At 47.1% G+C, this 22,860-nt stretch overlaps 1 protein-coding gene across 3 annotated transcripts in view; it reads right to left on the reverse strand.

Annotated features, from left to right (window-relative positions):
* Positions 1-22,860, reverse strand: part of Syt17 (synaptotagmin 17) — a 64,966-nt gene that overhangs the window by 35,111 nt on the left and 6,995 nt on the right. For all 3 annotated transcript variants that reach the window (XM_021207526.2, XM_021207518.2, XM_021207511.2), the window contains exons 4-5: positions 18,545-18,693; positions 16,096-16,715 (exon numbers count right to left, since the gene is read on the reverse strand). In XM_021207526.2, coding sequence (XP_021063185.1) covers positions 16,096-16,715; positions 18,545-18,692 — 768 coding nt within the window. In that variant the 5' untranslated portion in view covers position 18,693. The remainder of the gene's footprint in view (positions 1-16,095; positions 16,716-18,544; positions 18,694-22,860) is intronic.

Raw genomic sequence — 22,860 nt, forward strand, 5'->3', positions numbered from 1 at the left:
TGTGTGTGTGTGTGTGTGTGTGTGTGTGTGTGTGTGATCATTGGGGCTTGTTGGCCACCAGCCTAGCTCCACATTTAGTAAGAGACCTTGTCCCAGAGGAATGAAGCCAAGAGTAGTGGAGCAGGACAAGACACCAGATGTCCTCCTCAGGCCCCCATGCACATTCGTTCACACAGACACATTCCTATAGAGACCCCTGACACACTCATACACAGAGAGGTGTGTGTACAAAGACAGAGAGATAACACACAGAGACAGAGAGATAGCACGCATGTAGAGACAGATACACATATACACACAGAGAAAGAGACAGAGAGAGGGACAGAGACAGATGACAGAGAGAAACAGAGAGACACAGAATAAGCAAAGGAAGAAAACACGAGGTGATGGTTGGTGCAGGAGTCCTGCCTTTTCCAGGGAAATCTCAAATGTCACCTTCTCATCTAAGCTCCTCGTTGAATTGGAAACAGCTTGGTCCCACTGTCACGCAACCTTGTTTTACATTCTTTGGGGCACTCTGTCCTTACCAGATGTCTTCGTGTTCTCCACAAAGGCCATCATAATGTCCATCTGGCTACTCCTATACAGAATAGGAGTGTCCAATCTTGACATCACGACATCATTTTCAAATGTGTCAGGCCACCTTCACAGCTACCCTGGGACACACGTGACACCTGGATATGGACAGTCCCTGACTTCCAGTGACTCAGCATGGCATTTCTTTTTTCCATATTGTTTTGGAGTTTAGTATTTTGAATATTGCCTGAGTTGGGGACAGGACATGTATCGAGTTTCTCTCTTGCAATGTTGTGAGCAGCAGATAAAGCTTCCACCACTCATGCAAGGATAAGGGAAGACACCAGTCCACAAGTGCGCTGTTCTACTCAACTGTGATGTTTGGAAGGCTAGATGCCATTTCTGTCATTCTCACTAAATGCCTGAGACCATCAGCTTATAAAGAGAAAAGGTTTATGGGGTTTTAATCCACCATACTCTTTGGGTCTGTGTGAGGCAGTGTATCGCAGTGGGAGGTCATGGGGGCTAAAAACATGGTGCCATTGAGAAGGGTGAGATAGTGTATCATCTTCAACGGAGGTCACTGTTGCTCTTCCCACAGTATAAAAATGCCTACTGTGGGAAGTGGAAGCCAGAAGCTAGATCCCAGAGGGACTGGGGTGAGAGCCGAGGTGACCACTTCTTTCCCAGTGTATTTCTGCCAGATGCTTGTGATCCCTGATGGCATTGCCTTGTTTGTTCTCCTAGGCATCTCTGTCGGATGTTGATGGCTTGGGGGAGGTGCCTGCTTCCGGAGCCAGCTTCTCAGGAAGCCTGAACAGCGCTATGTCACCAGTCCATTTTCTATCGCACTTGCTATTCTGCGCATCTGCTCTTGCTGCTCTCGTGCTTCCTATGCACTTAATAAACTCACTCATTTGGAACCCAAAGCAGGGCTACCAGAGATCTGCCACAAGTCCTCCTCTGGACCACACAGAACAACTGGAATGCTAAAAAGGAGAAGAGATCCCAGCTCCTTTAATGGCACATCCCCAGTGACCTAAAGACCTTCCACGATATCCCATTTAAAGGCCCCATCACCTTGCTGTAGCATTGACTGAGGCTCAAACCTTTACCACAATGGGAGTGAATGAGGATGCAGATTACAGCATGCTTTCAGCTTTCAATATTTTTAATTCACAGTGGCTCGTGGAAATGTGACTACAGTGTAAGTCAAGTGGTACGCATGCACCTCACACCACTCCAATCTGGGGGATCCTGAGACCAAGCTACGTAGTCCCCCAAATGGAGACAGAGCCACTGTCACATGATCCCCAAATGGGCATGAGCAAGACAAGTCTGTCATCATCCTCAGCCTCAGCAGACTGGAAGCTGAGGTGGGAGGAGCAACTGGGTGGGAGGAGCAACTGGGTGGGAGGAGCAACTGGGTGGGAGAATCATTTCTGTCTTTTTCCCTTTTGAGGAGATGTCACAAATCAACAAGCCTCATTTCCTTTTTTATAAAAGCCTGATGAGCTTAATTGAGTAGCGCTACATGGGGTGGGCTAGGAAGACCCAAAATAGACAGTCTGTAAATTACTCAAATGAATCCAGAGGCCCCCCTGCCAGCTCTCCCAGCAGCCGGCGCCTCGTGAAAATGCCATAGCTCTCTGCCCAGGCAAAAAGAAAAGAAAAGTAAAAGAAATGAAGGGAGGAAGGAAATGAAGGCGCAAATTCTCTTCTGCAGCCTTTGAGTGCAGTCAAGCTCCAATCAGTAAGAAGGAAATCAAAGAAAACCATCTGGGACAAAGGACATTTCCTGGGGAAAACAAGAGGCAGCTTCTCTCTTCACGGGCTTCCTTTGAAGTGCCTCTAAATGCTCCCGCTCACCTCACAGAGAGCTTCACCAGTGTGCACACAGCTTTTAATGAGGCACAAATGCGCCGTCCCATGTCCCCAAGTCCCCAGGTCCCCTTGCCTTTATTCTGACCACCTGGGAGAAGTCTTTTGTTTCCTAATTCACTGTTCAAACAACCTTTCTAAAGATTTGCCTTTCTTTCTTTCTTTCTTTCTTTCTTTCTTTCTTTCTTTCTTTCTTTCTTTCTTTCTTTCTTTCTTTCTTTTTTAAGCACAATCCATTTTCCAGAAAAACACATTTTAGTATTTACAAAATACAGCATTTCACACACTTGGTCCTTGTCTCCTCTTGCCTCTGTCCATACAGTTGCCTGTATTTGCCTGCGGAGGACACAAGCCAATTCCAAAGTTTCCTTGTAGAAAACCTTAAACACATACATTTCCCACATAATGACCTAGCTCTGTATCAGCTATAAAAGCATTGTCTTATATTCTACACTGGATTATAACTATTTTCCTATTGATAGATACCCAGGTTGTGTGTAGTATGTGCACGTGTGTGTTCACATGTGTGCACATTTCTGTGTTTGTGTGTATGTGTGTTGCCAGGGGCTGACATAGGGAATCTTCCCCAATTCCTTTCCACCATATTCACTGAGACATGATCTCTCAATAAAGCCCATAGCTCACAGGTACAGCTAGTCTTACTAGTTGACTAGCTCAAGGGATTCTACTGTCTTTAGTGATCATGTTTATGCAGCTGAGAAATCTTCCCAGCCCCCAGCCTCACCCAGTTATTTGTAATGACCTCAATGGAATACTTAGGAATGTTCTTTTAGTTTATAGCCTTTTCATAAACCCTAAGGTAGGATAATCGGCTCAAGAAACAGTAGGATCTGTTTTTGACAGGATTGGTTGCCAAAGGGGTAAGCTAACTTCATAGCCACCAGCAGACAAGATTTGAATCTGACCCTGGGTGGGGAGACTAGAAAAGGGTGTTAATGCTTAAACAAATAGATGGAAGGTCACGGTGACTCCTAACATATGCCTGTACACATTCTCCAATGGACTATAATCTTGGCTTGAATGTGACATGTCCCCCACAGGCTCCTGGGTTTGAATATTGGTCCCCAACTGCCAGTGCTGTTTGGAGAGACTGTGGACCCTTTGGGACATGGGGACTAGCAGTGGGAGCAGTGCACTGGGGCAGGTCTTGAAGGTTTTTTCATCTGCTTTTCTGCTGCTAGGATGAGGAGTGATGTGTGCAGCCCCAAGCACTGCCACCATGGACCCAGATGCCCCATCCACTACACCGTCCCTGACGTGATGGCCTACACATCTGAACTGTGATCCAATGAAAGACTCTCACTTGAAGTTGCTTTTGTTAAGTATTTTGTCCCAACAACAAGAAAATTAGCAGAATTATCCAGTCAGGTGTCAGTGTAATGTACACTAGTCCCCCTTTATCACTTATTGATGGGAGATATGATCCAACTTTAAGTGGGTGTCTGAAAGCACAGATAATAATGAAGTCTATACACACCACCATCTTCTATATTCATGTTTACCTACAGTAAAACTAAAATTACTATAGATTATGCATATTAATAATATAAGAAGAATCAGAATAATGAACTATAATAAGTTGTTTAAAACTTATGAATCATTTCACAAATTTCCCATTTATATCTTTAGAACATGTTTGACCGTGGTGAGACCATGGAAAGCAAACTCATGCTCAGGAGAGGATTGCTGTCTGTCCTCTTTGTTGAGAACCATTGACTTCTGACTTTCTGTCTAAGTCCAAGGTTGTCTCCATGCCCACAATGTGGGTGGTGACACAGTGAGCTGCATCTGTCTGCCACGGTCAAGCTTTTCATCATTCTTGTCCAGTGATGTCTTGGCTAATTTACTGATGGCTGTGATAAAATACCTGTCCAACGCAACATCAAAGGGAAAGGATTTAATTCCAGCTTACAGTTCCAAGGGGTCACAGTCTATCGTGGCAGGTAAGGCATGGCAACAGGAGCATGACGCTGATGGTCACACTGCAAACCCCTGAGAACGGAGTAATGGGAGTGGACTCCAACTGGGGAAAAGGGTCAATACAGAAGGAGAAGGATGGACAACACACTGAGATTGTTTGATAAAGACTCACATTACTACACACACAGTTGGTGTGTATGTATGTATAAATATATACATTAAGATATATGTTTATATAGATATTTACACACATATACATATTAAAGGAAATTTAGCCATTTGAGCTAACAATGCTCCCCACAAGAACCATAGTCTAACAAAACTGTCTAAACAAAACTAACAATACTAAAATCCTAGTATCAGACACAAGTAGGAACAACCTTTTGAACGGTTGTTTAGGATAATCCAAGCAACAACAGAGGTCATCAGTGTAGCCCTTGGCTGCCTCTGAAGGACTGAGGATGGGCTCCTACTGCTGACAATACCACACACCTAGGACACAGGACTCAGATGGTTGGACCTGGGTCTGATCTAGAGGATTCTCTCCTATGGTTAAGCTTCCATGATTCCAGAAAATGCCATAGAAGCTGTCTGTCAAGGAAGGGAGCAATGAAATAGTCTGGCCAACAGCAACATCTATGAACCACAGTTACTAACATGGCAACATATGAACAAAGGTGCAATAAGTGGTACCCACATGTTGGTAGGTACCAACCAACGGCTGTCTGGTTGGACCTAAAGCCCACTTAAACATGAGGGAGGTCATCCCAGGTGCTGGAAACCTAGCCAGCTACCTGGGGCTAGTGATGTAATGGAGCTTAGTAAAGAATTTACTATTGAAAATTTGCTAGACCAACATAATTCCTTCCTACATTCTAAATCTTAGACTTATGCCTACAGAAACTGTAGCTACCATTCCTCATCAAAGAATCCTGTCTTTACAGCAGATGAAGACCACCACAGAAAACCACAACCAGACAGAATGAAGAGAGCAACAGATCCGGGGAGCCCAGCCCCAGGGGTTACATTTACACCACAGCTCCTGCATCTATGGCTCAGGAAACATTGGGGAAGATGAGGTAAAGAGAGTATAAGAGACAGGATAACAGGAAGTCTGCCATGAAATTCTTTCCTTGAGATGGTTGTACTAACAAGACTGAATGAAAGCAATATCAATAGACATGTTAATGTGGAAGGGAAATTTCATCCTACTCCTAGATGATGAACTATTGAATACTGGGAGAAGGAGAATTAGCTTCTCCCAGGGAGAGGCCTCTTAATGGCTGTCCAACTCGAAGTGGTCAGCCTGGACATCACATATACACCACCAACAAAATGAACTCAGCAGATTTTGTGTGTGTGCGTGCAAGTGCATGTATACATGTATGCACCTACAGTTAGCTACACGTATGTAACAAATGTACTTAAAGAAAAAGTGACTGTCAACTTGAGAGGGGGTACATGGGAGGGATTCAAGTGAGCATAGCTGGGGTTAGGGGGCTGAAGGGAGGAAAGAAAGTCATGACCCAGCCCCAATGACATATTTCTTCCAGCAAGGTTTCTCCTCCTAAATGCCCTACAACCTTACCAAGCAACATCGCTTCCAATGCATGGGCCTGTGATGGACGTTTCATACCTGTGAGGTGTATTTCTAATATACAAAAGACCTTCAATACTACAGATACTAATCATTCAGCAGTTATAGGCGACTGGACTTATGTTCCCTCAAACATACTTGCTGTGCTCAATTTTCACGCCAAAGCATGTTAGAAAGACCTTCCTTATTTTAAACAGTCCTGACAGGTAGTTGGTTAAGATGAAGCTGTTCTGGAGAGGGAGGATCCCTGACCCAATATGGCTGACATCCCTATAAAGGAGAAACAGATTTAAATACAGAGAGAACACACATGCAGATGACAGTGTATGCCAAGATGGCAGAGAACACAAAGGATGGACAGCAAACTATGGAAAGCTAAGGGAAGTGCAGAGCAGACCCTTCCTTTGTGCCAAGGGCACATGGCTCCAACAACACCTTCCAGAATCAGGGAACAGCTAACCTCTAGTTTATGAGTTGCCCATGTGTGCATGTGTGGTACTTAACTACGTCGTGTTGGCAAACCAACAAGTTAGCGCAAACACATTCCCCAGCTTGCACTTTGTCTTCCTGTCTTTTACCAGAACTTCTGGTCTAAAAGAAGCCCACCAACTTCATGTGGTGAATGCATTCATTTGCTCCCTCTTTGGTTTGTTTTCTCTCTCTCTCTCTCTCTCTCTCTCTCTCTCTCTCTCTCTCTCTCTCTCTCTCTTCATTTAAAAAGATGCTTAGCTATGACTAAGTTATAAAAATATTCTTTATTTCCTTCTAAGATGAACTTCCAAATGTAAGTTCTTGACTTAGTGTACAAGTAAGGTAAGGCTCCATTTTAATTTTCTCTTCCTTACCTCTCCTCCTCTTTTTTAATTAATAAATTAGACAAGTTTCATGTAAGCCAGGTTGGTCTCAAACTCAACAAGTAGCTGAGGATGGCCTTGAACTTCTGATCTTTCTTCTTGTCTCTACCTCGTGAGTACTGGAAATACAGACATGCTCTACCATGTCTGGTTTAAGCATTGCTGGGGAGAGAACCCAAGGCTTTGCCCATGCTAGCGACACATTTCACCCACTGAGCCACACCTTAGCCTTCTATTTTTATTTTTGCTCCTCAGGGCCGAGAACTCATTCGGAGCAGTACCTCCATCTTTCCAATGCGTCTGGCACACAGCAGACCCACTGTAAATGCTACCCAGTGAACTGTTTACTTATAGCTTTGTGTGTGGTATTCGGTCCTCCAAGAAAGCTTGGAGAGAAGGCCACAATTCTGGTGTCTGAGAGTTTCTGTCTTAGACTGGATGGCCATCCAGGCACAGCCAACCTACTTCTGATCCACTCCATCACAAAAGAGCCAGATTCCTTCCGTACCAACTGGGCAGCCAGTGAGCGTCTTATTGCAAGTGCTCAGCCCCAACCTGAACCCAGGCTAGGTGTGCTGCCTGGTCTCCATCTACCCAGTTGATCTCAGTGGAGAACGGATAGGCAGCTGAGTTAGACTCTGCCTTGCTGTGAACAAACACTGGACATACCCAGCAGAAGGGAGGACAGGTTTATTTGGCTCATGGCTTTGGAGTTTTCTATTCACATCGTGGGAAGCTGAGTAGACCAGTACAGGGATGGGGAAGCGAGGTCCCTCAAGGATGTGCCCTAGGGATGCATCTCCTCTAACAAGACTCCACCTTCCACAACTTTTCCACACGACAACAGTCTATTGAGATCGAGAATCTACCAATGGATCAAACCATTCATTAGGGCATGACCTATAACATTCACAGTCTAATCATTTCTGGGCAGACACATCCAGAGGCATGCCTTACTGATCTCCAGGCTTCTTTACTTCAATCTAACTGACAATCAAGATCAGTTGTACAGCAACTTTATGATTGGACATGGCCCCTTCTCATGCAGAAGCACAATAAGGCAGGATGGACTTGGGGACCTTCCAGGGAAGTGACTGGAAGACACAAAAGGTGAGGCTAACTCAGGAACACTGGCCCTAACCTTTGATACCATTTCCTCCTTCCATTTATGCAGGGAAAGCCTTCTTCTGCCCTAGATTGTACCACTTCTCAGCAAACAGATACCCATAGGCCCATGGCAAACTCATGGCAGGAACGTGTAATGGTTTGAATGAGAATGGCCCTCATGTATTTGAATGCTTGGTCTCCATATGTTTGAATGTTTGGCCCCCAGTTGGCAAAACTGTTTAGGAAGAAGGAGGAGGTATGGCCTTACTGGAAGAAGTGTGTCACTGGGGGTGGGCTTTTGGGTTTTGATAGCCCATGCCATCCCAGTTAGCTCTTTCTCTGCCTCATGGTTGTGGATCGGATGTAAACTCCCAGCTACAGGACCATGCCTGCCTGTTTGCTGCCTTGCCCCCTGTCATGATGGTCATGGAGCCACCCTCTGTCTTGGTCACAGTGTCTCCTCACTGAAATAGAAAGTAACTAAGACAGTGCTCAATAACCATGCACTGTCTGAGTGACCACAGGATGTAGCAGTGACTCAGACAGGTGAAAGACCCTGTGACAAGTTTCTAGTTTATAAACAACTCTCATAACCAATGACTGTTTATGCAATGACTTAACTGGGCCGACAGCATGTTATCATAAAGACTAAGAAATGCTCTGGGAACTCACCTTCCCAAGCCTCCCCTGCATAAATGATGCTGAGATGAGAAAGGAATGAGAAACGGGAATTCAAGAGTTGCCATAGTTTGCACGAGAGAGTTTTTTGATGGTCCATGTGTCAAAGGCTTGGCCCCTACCTTGGTGTTATCTGAGGTGGAATTTTCAGTTGTCAGAGGTGCATGGCCTATTTGGAGGCCTTTCAATGCTTGAGGGTTTGTCCCTGAGGGAGAATGAAGGACTTGGTCACTCTCCTCTTGCTCTCCAGCCTCTTTGTGAACAGTGTCCCTCTTCATATGCCCACAGCATAAGGTCCCATCTCAGGTCCAAAACAGTGTTGTTTCAAGTCCCTGGTTCAGATGAGATCACTTAGGGATCCGAACTTTAGACTATTGCAGATCACAGAGGTCTTCCCCATCACCCTCAACATCCTGCTTCCAAGTCAAATGCATCATCACCCTCACAACCATCTTCTTCTCATCCTTGTCCCCTAATTCCCTGCCTAGCACCCAGCTCAGCAAACCTCTCACTCCAGCAAACTTCCTGACATCCTAGAGACCCTTCCTTTTATATATCAGATAATTCACAGCAAGGTGGGTATTCACCCACATGCTCTTTGGGTATCAGGGAGAATGCTGGTGGACGTTCTGAGGAATGCATGGAACCGGGCTGTGGTGCAGCTCGGGCGCCAGGTTGCAAATAGGCCTCTCAGAGGCTCTTCCAGGGGAGTGCCAGTGTAGGGGACAGTTTAGGACTCTGAGTCCTATCACTCTCAGTCTAGACTTCAAGCCCCTATTCCCAACTCCATCCCCAAACCCACTTGGAACCGACACATGAGAAACTTGCCACATTCAGGATACAAATGAACCACAGCCACTGCAGACAATGTATACTGGACATGGTCCAGGTGTGAGCTCATCCAGCTCTCAGAGGGCTGGGTGAGGAAGACGGTGATGATGACAGTAACACTATACGGTTCAGGCACAAGTCTAATATCACCCACCAGTCAAGTGGCAGAGCCCAACTGTAAGAAAGAAATTCATGTTTGGTGTCTATACCCAGATCCTGGCACATCGAGGACATTTGGAATCCTTATAGTGGGCAGCATAACTTTTGTATGCCGATGACATTGCTTGATCACTGGGGCCTCTAGGTAACTTAAGGGTGGGACTGCCCACCAGAAAGACCACGAGTAGAGAGTTGGAGACAAGTCTCCCCATTCTCTGACTTCCAGGGAGAGGAGGCTGAGTAGAGGGTTAGTTCAACCACAAGTTGACAGTGGTTCACTCCATCATGTTTGTCACCATGGAGCGTCACCCATACTCACAAGCATCAGGGGTTGGGAAATGTCTAGACTGGAGATTCTGTCAGGGTGGTAATAGAGTGGTGGGCCTGAAGGAGTGGGGAGACTTCACAGTCGCCTCCCCCGTGCCTTTCCTGACATGCCCTTCTGCTGGCTGCTCCTAGATTGTATCCTCTGTAAGGATACTGTCCTGATGTTCTCTGTCCCAGTGCAAGGGGCCAAAACCCCATGGGCTGAAGCTGCTGAAAATGTGAGCTAGCGTAAGAAGGAAAGGGCTCTGCTGGGCTCAGTGATTTACAGTCTAGTCAGACTAAGTGGTTAAGTGACACTTATGAGTGACAGGCACTAACTTAGGCAGGGAAAAGTCTGAATTGAAACAAAGATGGTCTCAAGAGAAGTGGAAGCTAACACACACACACACACACACACACACACACACACGTTTGGTATCAGAATTCTAAGTCAAATGGTTCACAGTGAATGATCTTGAGGAGGCTGCCACAGAGGCCATGAGAGGCTGAATCTTCACACCGTACAAGCCTCCTGTGACAGGCAGGAAATTGAGGCTGAGCACTGAAATGGAAACTTTCTGAGTACATATATCTAGTAGGTGGGAGAGCCAGGACTTGAACCTAGGCCTGTGTGACTGCAAGGCCCATGCTTTTACTTGACACTGGACCATGTTTTCTGAGGGAGGCAGGCAGTAGAAATGGTTAGGACAGTAGCGAGACCTGTCTTGAAGTCAGGCAACCCAACTAGTCCCGATTCTACCATGAAAATCGGTGTGACCTTGGACTAGTCACTCGATCTTTCTGTGATGCAACCTCCTTACCTAAGGAATAGAGATGTTTACCCATATTGTTTCTGGTTCCTCCTTTAGTTCTCGACGTAACTAGGGAGCAAAAGTTCATGTTGGAGCCAGTGAGATGGCACAGCAGGTGTCCTGGTTGATTGTTTTTTGTTTTTTGTTTTTTTGTTTTGTTTTTTTCATCTTGACACAAGCTAGAGTTATCTAGGAGAGGCACCTCTATTGAGAAAATATCTCTATCAGATTGCCTGAAGCCAGGTCTGTGGGGCATTTTCTTGATTGTTAAATGATAGAGGAGGGTCCAGCCTACTGTGGGAGGTGCTACTCCTGGGCAGATGGTCCTGTGTTGTATAAGGCTGACAAACAATGGTTGGAGCTTGGGGACCCTTATGGAAGAGTTGAGGGGAGGACTGCAGCCCTGAAGGGGATAGGAACTCCACAGGAAGTTCAACGAAGTCAAACAACCTGGACCCTTGGGGTTCTCAGAGACTGAACCACCAACCAAAGAGCAAACACAGGCTGGACCAAGGCCTCCCCACACATATGTAGCAGATGTGCAGCTTGGTCTTCATGTGGGTCCCGATACAACTGAAGGGGGGGGGCTATCCCAAAAGCTGTTGCCTGTCCATGGGGTATGATCTAGCTGGGCTGCCTGATCTGGTCTCAGTGTGCCAGGGTCGGGAAATATCCAGGGAGGGGGCACTCTTTCAGAGGTGAGGGGGGATGAGGGGAGGATTGTGGGAGGGGCAATGGTGGGTCAGTGAGTGGAAATGTAAAGTGAATAAATAAAAAAAAGGAAGGAAGGGAGAGAGGGAGGGAGGGAGGGAGAGAGAGAGAGAGAGAGAGAGAGAGAGAGAGAGAGAGAGAGAGAGAGAGAGAGAAGCAAACCCATAGGGGCAATCCAGTAAGCAGCACTCTTCCCAGCCTTCTGCTTCAGTTCCTGCTCCAGGTTCTTGCCTTGGCCCCTCTCAATGGACTGTGACCCATATACAAGCCAAATAAGCCCCTCTCCTGTCCAAGTAGGTTCTGGTCATGATGTTTGTCACCGCAATAGAAAGCAAGTTAGAACAGCTGGTAAGGGTGCTTGCTGCGTGCCTGATGACCTGAGTTTGATCCTGGATCCTACACAGTCCCCACAAGTTGTCCTCTGACCTCCACAAGCGCTCCATACTATATGGACACTAAGTAAATAAAAAAATGTAATTAATATTTTAATAAGCTCTCAAGTGTGAAATTGATTTCTACTGAGGGGGAGGGGCACAAGAGGCCCCCACACAGAGGAACTTCTAGTTTCTGCTGCCCTATAAGGCTCTGGTCTGTTCCCCAGAAGCACTGTGGGGCTGTCTATCAGAAGCTGAGTCAGAAAGAGCTTTAACACACACACACACACACACACACACACACACACACACACACACCAGGGTTCTAAAAGGTCAGGGCTGACAGCATCTCAGAGCAAGTTTAAAACGTTGCCATTTGCCTGGTTAGGGCTGAATGGTGACAGTAGCAGTTGGTGAGGAATCTCAAAATACAGAAGGCAGTTAGGAGCCTCTGTTTACCAGGCTGTTTTTAGCAGTCCAGAAGGCAGGCTGGGGGCGTCTGTAACTCCAGGCAGTTTCCAGGTACTGAGCCCAATCAGCACAGAACTCTGAGTATCTCACAAGCCCTGGTGACACCACTCTATCTGCTGCTATCACCGTGCACATATGTCACTAGACATTTACCCAGATCTACGGGATGTACACATTAACAGTGTACCCCAAACTGCAATAATGATGTGTTAACGTGGGCTTGTCTCTGGTACCGTACATACTGCTGTGGTGAGTGAGGTGGGAAAGGGAGGACTGAGTGGGTGGGGAGGAGGGAGTGATGGGAAACCTATACATCTCCCTCTTGATTCTCCTGTGAACCCCAAACAGTTGTGTGTGTGTGTGTGTGTGTGTGTGTGATATGTATGTGGTCTTGTGTGTGTGCATTCATGCATTATGTGTATATGTGCATGTGGGGGGTTAAAGGTCAATATCCAGTATCTTTCTCAATGGCTCTCCACTTTATTTTTTATGTAAATATTTTATTTTATTTTATTTGATATGTATGGGTGTTTTGCCTACATGCACATAAACACACACTACATGCATGCCTGGTATGGTGGATCCCCTGGAACTAGAGTTACAGACAGTTGTGAGCTGTCAGGTGGGTGCTGGGAATTGAACCCCAGTCCTCTAGGGGAGCAGCCAGTGCTCCTAACCACTGAGCCATCTCTCCAGTCCCCTTCCATCTTATTTTTTGAGGCAAGGACTGGCAGTGAACCCAAACATCCTTCTGCCCCAGCCCCACAAGCACTGGGACTGCAAGCGCATGCCTGGAACTGGAACTTAGATTTTGAAATGGGTACTAAACTTACGTCCTAATGCTTGCACAGCATCACATTACTAGCTGAGCCGCCTGCCAAGCCAATACATGCCCCCTCCCCTATTGAAGATAATTCTAGCCAGGCATGATGGCGCATGCCTGTAATCCTAGCGCTCGGGAGTCTGAAGCAGGAGGATTGTGAGTTCAAGGCCAGTCTGAGTTGCTGGTAGGTTTCTCTGTAAGAATGGCTAAGAGCAAAGCCCTCTGCATCTGGGTTCAAATGCCAGCAGGCCAGCCTTGGCTACCAGCAGGCCAGCCTTGGCTACCAGCTTCACAGGAGGGAGGAGGAAAGGATGGGGAGGGAAGGAAGAGAAAGGGGTTGGAAAAGAGAGAATGGAGAGAGGGACATGAGGAAGGAAGAGAAGGGGGGGTGGGGAGCAGGCCACAGTATGGCTCCCAGAGGACCATACTGGAAGGGAAGCTAACACTGAGCAAGACCTCCAGGTTGGGGTGTGTGGGTGTCAAACAGTTTCTCAGCTTCTCCAGGGTTTTAGATGAAGAATACTGTTTGAGTTTGGCAAGATGGAACTCTTCCCCATGCCCCAATTGTAAACTTCTGAATGGCTGAAATGGGGTAATGCTTTGAACATCAACTGTAGTTAACTATCGCCTTAGATGCGGGAAGTACCCAGCAGGTCCTGACGGCAATGCAAGAGGGAAGACACCCAGAGGAAGTATCCATGGTCTGAAGCCAGACTCATGACATCCCGTGCCCTGCCTCCCCTCTCCTTGTCCTCCTGCTTCAAAACCCTGCATCTAGAAGCCACCTCCTACGATGGGCATCAGAGGTCTCTAACCTGCTAGGACCACAGGCCAAACTTGCCAGGGAGTTAAGCTCCCAGTTCTCAGTAGCCTTCACTTAACAGTTCTGTGGGTGAACAACACTGGGCTCCCATGTGTGCCTTGCACAAAACCCTATGTCCCTGGCAAGTTTAGGTACCAGACAATGGCCCACTGTGTTGATATGCACATCACACACTCTCTCTGACCTTCCAAATCCCTCCGGTGTTCCCAATTGGTGGCATCTCCCTGATAAATGATTTGCCTTGCCTTGGGGCCTTCTTCTTGGGAAATCCATATGAAGAAAGGGACAGATATCCATCTTGGAAGACACACACACATACACACACACACACACACGCACACACAGCTAACAGGACAGTCCTCTTGTCCCCACGCTGGAGAACCCGTGTGCCATTAGGATGTGACATGGCTCACAGGAAAGGGTACACACTTAGCAAGCTCAATGCTCTGGGTTCAATCCTTAAGCCCAGAACTCTCCACAAACCAATCGATGTGCCTCTGTGAAGTCAGCCATGGGTCACTGAATTCTGGACCAAGATTGAACCGCTTTGAGATGCCCCTGGCATGTTTGCGTACAAATACCCTGTTTGTAACTCACTGGGCTGGGCCACCCTCAACAGTGCAGTGTACAAGGTATGTCTCATCCAATCTGCACCTTCTCCTTCCCTGGACCATTCAGCTCTCTCTGCCCATAGAGGGTGCACCCAGGGGTGCTTAATAGCCTCTTGGAGTCACAGCTCTCATCTCCAGGCTGGATCACCGCAGAGTGTGTCTGAGAAACATCTGTGCATCATCAACCCCACTGCCCTCATTTTTGTATTTTTTTTTCCAAATCACCTTTTGAAAGTCAAAATGAGCGATGGCTTTACACTCTGGACGGCCCCTCTCCTGATTAAACAGGTCAGCATCGGAGGCAAAGGTGTCCCTAGAGTGGCCAGGCCATAAATCTGCACATCTGGTAAGATTTCACAGAGCTGGGGCTGGAGAGATGCCCCATAAGAGTCCTTGCTTCATAAGCACGTGGACCTGAGTCTGGATCCCAGAGCCCACTTGAGAACCCAGGCATGCTATGCATGCTTGTAACTCCTGTGCTGGGGTCAGAGACAGGAGGATCTCTAGGGCTTGCTGGACACCAGTCCACTCCAGGTCCAGTGAGAGCCCCTGCCTCAGAGAAATAAGGCAGAAAGTGACGGAGCAGGACACATGACATCCTCCTCTAGCCTCTACATACAAATGCATATTCATACACCCTACATACTCCAGACCCATACACCTCCATATATACACACACCAAAGAGTGAAAGACATCATAGAACTTCTCTGTTTTTGTCTTTGTGTGTGTGTAACACACACACACATCTACATGTATGTCCATGTACACATGCACATACTCGCACATGCAAATACATATACTCATGCATGAATATGCATGCACATGTGCAGATACACACATACTCATATATACACATTCATACCTACACACACACACTCATCCATGCATGTACATGGACACATATAAATATATACACACAGGTGCATATCCATGCACAATGTATGCCCCCACACATACATACGTATATACATACATACATACATACTCACACATATATGCATATGCACAGGCAAACATACACTCACACACTCATGCCCCTGCACACACATTCACACATGCACACTCACACACATTCACACACAAATGTATATGCACACACGAATACTCATTCATACATGCATGGACCTGCACACATACAATGTGCATACATACACACACACATGCACACAAATATGGTGGGGTATGTATGTAAAACTCTGAACTTGGTCTACTCCAGTACAGTGTCCTGTGGTACAGCTTATGTGCTCTGGGCTGTAAAATGTTCCGGTGACAACGGAGAAGAGGGTGATCGGAGTTCTGCTGTTTTTGAAACTTCATATATTCATTAAAAATATTTCACAATAGAAACAACTTAAACACACATTTTTGCCTTTGGCTTTTTTGACACAAGATTGTACATAGCCCAGGCTACCCTCAAATTCATTACACAGTTAAAGGTGACTCTGACCCTCTGCTCCTCACTGCACCTCCCAAGTGCTGAGATGACAGGAATGTGTCACCACACCCAGCTTCAAGAGAAAAATTTAAATAGTAAAATGAACTAAAATAACAATCTTAAAAAAAAAAAAAAAAAAGAATTTCTAAGGTGTCAAGCCTTACCTGAGAACTGGGGATCAGAGCCTTCCACCAGTGGCCACCCTTCACCAAGTCCACCTCGCACAAGGGCACCGCTACTTTCCCAATCACACAATGGCGGGAGAATTTGTCAAAATCCACCACAGTGAGCAGCAGGGTCCTCCTCTGGGCTTCTAGGAAGGGGATCTCAAAGGTGTAGCGTTCCTCAAACACGGGCTTCTGCGTCTTGCGTTTGACTCCCGTCTGCTTGGAGTTCTTCTGGTCAGGCAGGAGGCAGATCTTGACGTAGGGGTTGGAGTGGGCCATGTCCTGGCGCGAGCCATCATGGGAGATTGGAGGTGGCAGGTCCCGGGCCTCGATCACCCTCACGGTGAGGTGGTTGTGTAGCAGGTCATACTGTGTGCTGAAGTGCAGCATGCCCAGCTGATACTTGGACATGATCTCCTCATCGGTCAGAGAGTCTACGTCATCAAGATTGGAGTCGAGGGAGTAAAGTCGGGGCTCAAACTTCCGGAAGTAGTCATCGGGCGTGTAGGTTCGGCGCAGCACAGACGGCTGGATGGGCTCCTTCTTGGCACTGAGCACACCGAATTCCACGGGTTTGATGTCGATGAGTGGGGAGCTGGGACGCCGGGAATCCAGACCTAAACAGCCATCAAGAACAATGGTCACTTGGTGACATCAGCAAAGGTTCCCAGACGCCCGCACGGGCTTCTCTGTTTCAATGGGCTCTTCCGTGCCCACTGGAAATGCAGGTGTCTCATGAGTTTTGTAATCCATCTTACGACCCCTGACAGGCCCAAGCACCCAGATGCTCAAAACCTTTACATGAAACCACATGGGGGCTGACCCCATAGCTCAGCAAGGAAAGGCACTTGCTACCAAGCCTGGGAACTGGAGTTCAGTCCCACATGCTGGAAAGAGAGAAAACCAGCTCCCAAAAGCTGTCCTCTGACCTCCACACATGCACAGACACATACACACAGAGACAGACTGGATGACACACATACACAATATTTTATTTTAAAATGCAAAAGAACATTACCCATACATGCTTGTCCACATACAGTCAACGTATGTCCAGTCTGAAGCACATGAGCACAGCTCAGGACATGTGTAGATGACATTGTATCCCGGTGCCAAAAGGCACCATCTTCAGATAGTTGCCATACTGAGTCTAATCCATTGCAATGAAATGAAACTCCCTGCGTTTGTCCTTCTGCAGGGAGGTGGATTCAGTCCAGGGCTTCACACGTCTAGGCAAGGTTCTTCCACCGAGCTGCAGGTGTGAGCTTCTCTTCACTTTTTTTTTTTTAAGATTTATTTATTTATTATATGTAAGTACACTGTAGCTGTCTTCAGATACTCCAGAAGAGGGAGTCATCTTGTTACGGATGGTTATGAGCCACCATGTGGTTGCTGGGATTTGAACTCCGGACCTTCGGAAGAGCAGTCAGGTGCTCTTACCCACTGAGCCATCTCACCAGCCCTTCTCTTCACTTTTTATTTTGAGATAGGGCATCACCCAGTTGCACAAACTAGCCTTGAACTCATAACCTCCCTGCCTCAGTCTTTTGACTTAGCTAGGAAAATAGGTCTGCACCACTAGGCTTGGCTACTATGCCATATTGTTTAGGTAATAAAGACATGAAAAGAAAGTCTGTGTTAAGTACGGACACACACACCCACACACACGCACACACATGCACACACACGCACACACACACTTTTTTTTCTTGGTTCTTTGAGACAGGATCTTGCTAAGTAGCCCCTAACAGCCGGGAGCTCACTATGTGTCTTGGGCTGGCCTTGAATTTATAATTCTCCTACCTCAGTCTCTAAATGCCAGGGTCAGTTGAAGCTGAGGGTTGAGAGTGTATGCATACAGAGAAATAACTGCATTCTTGTTTACTGTGAGGTGTGGTGGCCCCAGGAACATCGCCATCACACTCTTCAGAGTACAGGTAGTACTCTAAATGGATGATATGCCCTGAGCCATCTGCTTCTACAGTTCCTTGGATTATTAAGTGAGACATTAGTGTACCTTATGGATGAAGGAATAGGCCTGCGTGCCTTCCAGAGGCCTGCACTGGCAAGTGCAGGAGCCAGGAGGGAAGCTTGCCCTCCCCAACTGAGGTGCAACACTGCCCCACTTCAGGAGGGTGAGCCCAGGAGCCAGCATGCCCGGGTGGAAGCCCAGTTAGGCTACAAACAAGTGGAAAACATGACAGGGGACAATTCCCCTTGGTGTCTGTTTTCCTGCTTCTATGACCCTAAGCACTGCTGGGGTTGTTTAGGGAAAGAATCTCACTCTGAGATAGCTCAGGCTAGCCTGGAACTCATACCACTCCAGGCTAGCCTAGATTCTCCTATCTCAGACTCTGGAGTGCAGAGATTTCTGGTATGAGCCACCATGCTCAGCTAGCTTTCCCCCGAGAATGGCCCCTCAACCCCAGCTGTCCCAGGCACTTACTGGAGATTCTCCGAGTCAGGCTGTACGTGGACTTGGACGTGTCTGAGGACGAGCGTCTCCCATCAGGGGAGTTGGTCCTTGGGGTCAAAGGAACATCACTGGCTGTGTGCACGGAGTCTCCGTCCTTGTCATTGCTCCGGCTGGCCATCCTGCAGGAGGAGAAGGGGTTCCAATGGCTGCAGAGGCTCACCAGAGTTCCACGTGGGCCTCCACCTGCTCTCAGCCTTTCCCACAGTTCATCCACTAGCTGTACCTTTCCCAAACCATAGCAACATTCAGTGGCTGAACACTAGGACTTCTCTTATATTGGGACATTCATGGCGATGATGCAGCCTCTGGCCCATGCTACATCACTTACAACAATGGAAATATAGTCTTGTTTTTTTCACAAACTAAAATAATTCAAAGGTGTTATCCCTGATTTAGAAAATAGCTTCAGTTATGTGGAGGGCATGCAAACCTACAGTGTTGCCACAAGGGGGCGCCACTGGGTGGACTGAAGCTGGAGACCTGTCAATCTTGGGTCTGGAAGGAACCATGTGGTTGTTTAGATGCATTTAGTTGCTCTTTGGGATATGTGTCCTTCTGTCCCAACCATCTCTGTGCCTCTGATTTAACATCCTTTAAAAACATGCCATGAGAATGTCACTCAAGGGTGGATCAGTTGGCGGGAGAATGGCTACAAAATGGCCCTGTGAATCAATGACTTGAGAACAGAAGTTGGAGGTGGAGAAGCAGTTATGGATTAGCAGTGACTCAACGTGATGCTAATGAAGACGAGAAATGCTAAGGAACTGGGGGAGGCATGGGCAGGATGCAGAAGAACAGATGGTGACGGAGATGAGAGATGAAAGATAAATGATAGATGATAGATAGGTAGGAAGATGGGTGGATGGACAGACAGACACACAGAAACTTTGCATTGGGACTCTAGGTATATGCACCTGGGTGATTCCCTTCCCCTCTCTGGTCCTCCACTGTTCCATCTATAAAATGAGAATAGCCACAAAGTCACTTCTCTGCCTGGTAAACCCTCAGAATGAGTTAATAAGCATCAAATGATACATACAGCAAAGACATATTGGGTACTTGGTATGTTTTAGCTGATATTACAACAGGAGTGGCTCTAAAGCTAACCCTAAATTGAGTACAGTGTACACCTGTAATCCCAGCATTCAGGAGCCTGAGGCAGAAGAATCTTGGGCTTGAGGTCAGTCTACCAAGAAAGACCTTGTCTCAAACAAGTAAATAAAATGAGGTCTGCGAAGAGCTCTGGGTGCTAGTGATACTGTGCACAGGTGAATACTGTGCACAGTGCAGCCTGAGCCATAATGGCTGATTAAGGCCATCCCAGCCACATCCCCTCAACTTGACATTTAAGCTTGCAAGGAAACAAAAATGTCTTGGGGGAAAAAAAAACGCAAGCTTTGAATTCTACAGGACCTTTGGAGATAACCTATGGGCAGGCTGGGGCTGATTTAACTGCCAGACAAGACAGGCTGGAAAGGGACTGGATACCTTGCTGACTGGGTGTGGACCGCGGATAGAGCATGCGAGGCAGGAGCATGGGGACAGGGGATGGGACAGAATCAAACTGGGGCAGCTCTCCCTTAGCCTCTGGATGGAAAGGCCCCTGAACCCCTGTGGCCCTGCTTTTTAGCTGCCAAGCTTCACTGTGACAACCGCCTCCTCCTAGGAGACTGGCACACCTTCAACATCCTTCAGCTTAAATGTCACCACCCTCCAGAGCCACTCAGACACAAGTGCCTGTGACACAGGGGCTTCCTCACCTCTGTGCTCCTCAGAGACCCTGACCTCCCTGCTCCCTCTGCCTAAAGTGCTTTTGTAGGCCCTTCTTTTGTCCAGATTTTGTTTTTTAACCCCGAAAGTTTCTGTTTCAGTGGCCCCCTTCTCTAAGGACCACGATCTTGCCCTTGTGACTTTTCCCGTCCCTCTGAGTACAGCTTTCATTCTCTTCAGGGCCAGCTTGTGATTTACATCCCAGAATGATCTGGGGTCGGCAACGCTCAGGCGTCCTGTCACTCCTGAACAGTGGGATCTACACCCTGAACAAAGTGGGCAGGGAGTGGTGCATGGCACCTACAGTGCTCACAAGCTCTATCTCAGGCTGTTCTCTGGGCAATCCTGCAGCCAGCTATCATGAACTCCCTCCCTTGCAGATGGGAAGTGCAAGCTTGTGGTGGGAGCTGCTTTGCCCGTTGATGAGCCATGGCATTCCAGGGGATCCCAGCTATGCTCCAGTCCAGATGCATGTGTTCCAGGCCACAGCTGGGCATTCCCTGTGCAACCCACGAGAACCTCGCCTAAAGTAGCTACTACATAAACAACTTGGCTTTCCTTCGTTATCCCATAAGGATCCTCCTGGCACTGCTTCAACAGAGCCAGGTAGACGGTGCAGCCACCAAGATCTTCACCTATCCGTATGGCATTAATACAAGTGATAATGAGTACAGCGTCCCCAGAGATCTCACCCAGAACACACAGAGGCCGGTTCATCCACCACGTGGCACAGCACAGAGACGAGCCCCAGATGTCATGACAGGAACAGCCTCTCTCAGCCCGAGCACTTGACATTTCTACTTCCTGTCTGTTTGATAACATGTAACTGCCCACTTGGTAAACAGATCTGGGGAAGACGCAAGCTGCAGATCTGCCTTTTGAACGATTGAACCTACCTTCTTTACATTGTGTTAGATGCCAAAATGATTGAAGAGCTGTTCAGAGTCTGGGGGAGCCTGGTTGACATTGCAGACTGTCCAACTCCAAATAGTGCAGTGCAAAATGTCATAGCATTGGTGGGTAACCTGACTCCTATGCTTGCTTTATGTCCTAGACAACACTGAAAAGTCCCTGAGCATACTGACAAAAGCCCATCTAACACCATGACAATATCAGTGACTCACACACAATATGCACTCAAACAAACAAACAAACAAACTTTGGGGCTGGAAGATGGTTCAGTGTATAGCATTTGTCTCATAACGCTAAGGATCTGAGTTCAGATTCCAATGAAGGCCAGCATTCCTACTGTAAGATAAGAGGCAGAAATAGGGACCTGGTGAATGTAGTGGGGAACAGTAAGACCTCCATGTGTACTCACAAAATGTACACATGTGCACACACACCATACACCACAGATCAGGGAAGACGAGGTGAGCAGCTGCCAAGGGCCTCACTTCTCTCTGCTGATGACTTAAGATGCTTTCTCAGCCTCCTCCTAAGGTTTGTCAGATGGTCAACAGGCCTTTCAAGTGCACACATGGACACACGCACACATTTGTGCACATGCATGTGTGTATTTGGATGTCTTTTCCCCTTCTGTTTTGTCTCTGGTTTGAGAATCAAACCTTGAGCCCCACTGCAAGCACTGAACTCTGTCCCCAGCCCTTGAGTTTTTGAGACAAGAGCACTGCTGTGCGCCCCAGGCCTGGGGTGCACCATCCTCCCGCCTCTGTTTTTAGGACTGGGAATACAGACGAGACACTGTACCTGGCCATCAGCTATTCTGTTGAGTGACTAAGACATGTGGCTTTTTAGGCTCCAAATGGTCTGAACTACTCTGATTTAAGGACCCTATGAAATGGGATTGTTTGTCACATCTCAGTTCTGTGCCACCTACTGGAGTCAGGCCACAACTTAGAGATAAATCATGTTCTGAGATCAGCACAAGGTTTCTGTTGACACCAAAAAGACCGAAAGAATGCTTACAGACCTGGGGCTAAATGCATTCTGAAGCTAGCTCACTCACATTTGTTTTTGAGACAGTGCCTCACTATGTAGCTCAGGCTGGTCTTGAACTCACAATCCTCTTGCTTCTGCCTCCCCAGACCTGGGCTTAAAGGTATGGATTACTATGGCTAGCTTTCTTCGTTTACTCTTAATTACAGCCTGTAAAACAAATTATTTTATTATTCTCATCCTCTAGTTAAGATAATCAAAGAAAAACCAGGATTTATAAAAATCATGAGGCCGGGGGCATAGCTCAGTTGGTAGAATGCTCACCTAACATGCTTAGCTCTGTGTGGTGGCACATGCCTGTAATTACAGCACTTAGGATGCAGGAAGGTCAGAAGTTCAAGGTCATCTTTGGCTATATAGCAAGTTCAAGGTCAGCTTGGGCTGCCTGAGACTCTGTCTTAAAAAAAATAAAAATAAGCAAGGCCACCATGCCTTTAATCCCAGTACCCAAGAGGCAGAAACAGGCAGATCTTTGTGAGTTCAAGGTTAGCTTAGTCTATAAAGAAAGTTCCAGATAAGTCAAGGCTACACAGTGAAACCCTGTCTCAATAATAAAC

Source organism: Mus pahari, chromosome 1 (assembly GCF_900095145.1).
Source record: "Mus pahari chromosome 1, PAHARI_EIJ_v1.1, whole genome shotgun sequence".
Classification (NCBI taxonomy): Eukaryota; Metazoa; Chordata; class Mammalia; order Rodentia; family Muridae; genus Mus; species Mus pahari.